Raw genomic sequence first — 2343 nt, forward strand, 5'->3', positions numbered from 1 at the left:
TAACTTTTACCGAAAATGGGTATTAAAGGAAGTTTAAGAAATGACAGTATATACCACTTTTTATTGAGATATTTTAAAAAACCTTCAGGATATCTTATTTAGACTTCAAAGCATTAATTTACATACTATTATGCAAATTCTATATGTTGCGAAAGGGGTAGTTTTAGGGGATGACTGTCACTGTTTTATCCTCAACTTTTTCATTCTTTTTCCATTTGAAATATACAGGGTGTTAAAAGTTTGACTGCCTTAATTTTAACAGATGATGGAATACATTAAAATAAACAAAAAACCTTTATTTCAGTTGGTATCTGGAATTGGACCGTGTCTAAGTGTTTTTTGCATACCACTATTTCCTTTTCTTGAGGTGTTTTCCAGCTAGCGCGCGAAAATTGGATGGTGGTGGACACTTTGAGCATATGTTGTAGTTTGTTTTGTACCTGTGCGTTTAAAAATTACTGAATTTTGTTTTTTGATCTAAAGTCACTAAATTATTTTTGATACGTATGGTGATGGACGACGTGAATTTTTGGGTACTTTAATTACATATTTTCCAAATTCATAATTTGATTGAAAGTTAAGTTCCTGTTTTAAGAGATTCATAATTACTAAAATTCGAGCTAAAATTTAAGCACAACACTATCTTCGTAGTACAAAATCGATACATTTTATTTTATTTATTTCAAAACTGGAAAACAATTGTCTTGAAATTTACTAAATATTTCACAACTTATAGTTGTTTACATTTTTTCCATAGGACAAGTCCGGCGAGTGCACACTGTATATGTACAATATTGTTTAATTAATAATTACAATTTTATCCACTTACTAGTTAAATCATCCACAGATTTTCAACAAACATTTTTCTTCGTGTAAGAGACGTGCCCAATAATGTGAAAATTGCTAGAACATTGTAGGTATTATTCTCCAATTCTGATTCACCGTTGTCTGTTAGCGATACTTTCCATAAGGATTTACAGTACCAATTAGATGGATGTACGAAAAGCAAAGAGTAGGCTGTTAAACCAAACAAATCGGTTTGTTTTTATGTGGACAAATAATTAGCAGGTGATCATTTCTAATTTGTTGCTGAATAACAGAATTTTTCTGCGAGCCGTCTTATCACTTCAAGAAATTAAGACTACAGAAGTTTATTTATAGATCAACGTCGTGTATATAAGCAAATGTTGTTTTTCCACCAGGCTAATTGTTGGTGGTTTGTTTTGGGGAGAGCACCGATTTTTTTATCAAAGTAGGCGAGATGAGAAATGTAAGTTTAACTAACTCTAACTAAAAGTAGAAAAGAATTATGTGCAATATTTCGAGGTGTGTCAAAAATGAAGGAGTTTTTTTCATTCTTTTCCCACAAGGTGATCTTTTAACTCTTTTGAATAGCTTTTATAATGTTAGTACAAATTAGTAATTTGTAACGATAAAATACTGAACGGTATAAAAATGAAGAAACATTTTCGTTGCCTAAATTTAATAATTTTTTTTATGCAAATATTTGCCATTGTTTTTTAGATACAGGGTTTGAAGTTTTAAAATGAATATCTTTCAGCAAATTTATTAAAATATTCAATAAAATCAACAACGACTTCTCAAATAAACGAAAAAATTTGGTATTTTAATTGTTTTTTATTTGTCCTTTTTGACATGTTCCTATTTTTATTTCTTGTTATTAGATTCAATATATTTTTATTTCATTCTTCACGATCTACAGTTAAAATCTTATTACTATTTTTTTTTTCAGATTCCTTCACTGATCTTCTTACTGGCGGTCTTGGCTTCGTCCATGAGCTTTCCGATGAACAACGCCGATTTCAACGCTGCTGCTTACAAAGAAGGCAGCGGTAATCCGAGGGCTTATCCGCAATATTATTATTATCCTGACCCTGCTCCTGTTCAACGGCGACAGGACGAGATCCTGGATACGGCCCATAGGGTGGTGTACACCCCCATATTTAGATATAAGAAGAAACTGTCGAAACAGCCGATTAAGAGAGATCCGTACCGTTATAGAAAAGTTAATAGGATAATGCCGGCGTATCTTATTTAGATTTAAGGATTATTTTAAAGCTGTTGGATGTAGTAGATATTTATTTATTTATTTATTACAACTGCCTGTTACTTTTTTAGGGAGATATATTTTGTTAATTTTATATTTTGTTACTATAAATATTAAATAAAAGTGTTTTGAAATATGTATATGTTTTTAATTGTTTCATTTAGCAGATAAACATTGAATTTATAATAATAATAATTTTTATTTATAAGAAAAGAATCCTACACAAAAAATATTGTTAGATAAATAGAAAAAACCTAGTTAAAAATAAAAATTTA

The 2343-nt window shown here is 29.8% G+C and overlaps 1 protein-coding gene across 1 annotated transcript; it reads left to right on the forward strand.

Annotated features, from left to right (window-relative positions):
* Window positions 1-1058: 1058 nt before the first annotated feature.
* Window positions 1059-2137, forward strand: LOC111692919. The gene is made up of 2 exons (XM_023457049.1): window positions 1059-1270; window positions 1754-2137. The coding sequence occupies exons 1-2, from the start codon at window positions 1262-1264 to the stop codon at window positions 2057-2059; spliced, it is 315 nt and encodes a 104-aa protein (XP_023312817.1). The 5' UTR covers window positions 1059-1261; the 3' UTR covers window positions 2060-2137.
* The last annotated feature ends 206 nt before the right edge of the window (window positions 2138-2343 follow it).

Source organism: Anoplophora glabripennis, unplaced genomic scaffold (genome assembly GCF_000390285.2).
Source record: "Anoplophora glabripennis isolate ALB-LARVAE unplaced genomic scaffold, Agla_2.0 scaffold4879, whole genome shotgun sequence".
NCBI lineage: Eukaryota > Metazoa > Arthropoda > Insecta > Coleoptera > Cerambycidae > Anoplophora > Anoplophora glabripennis.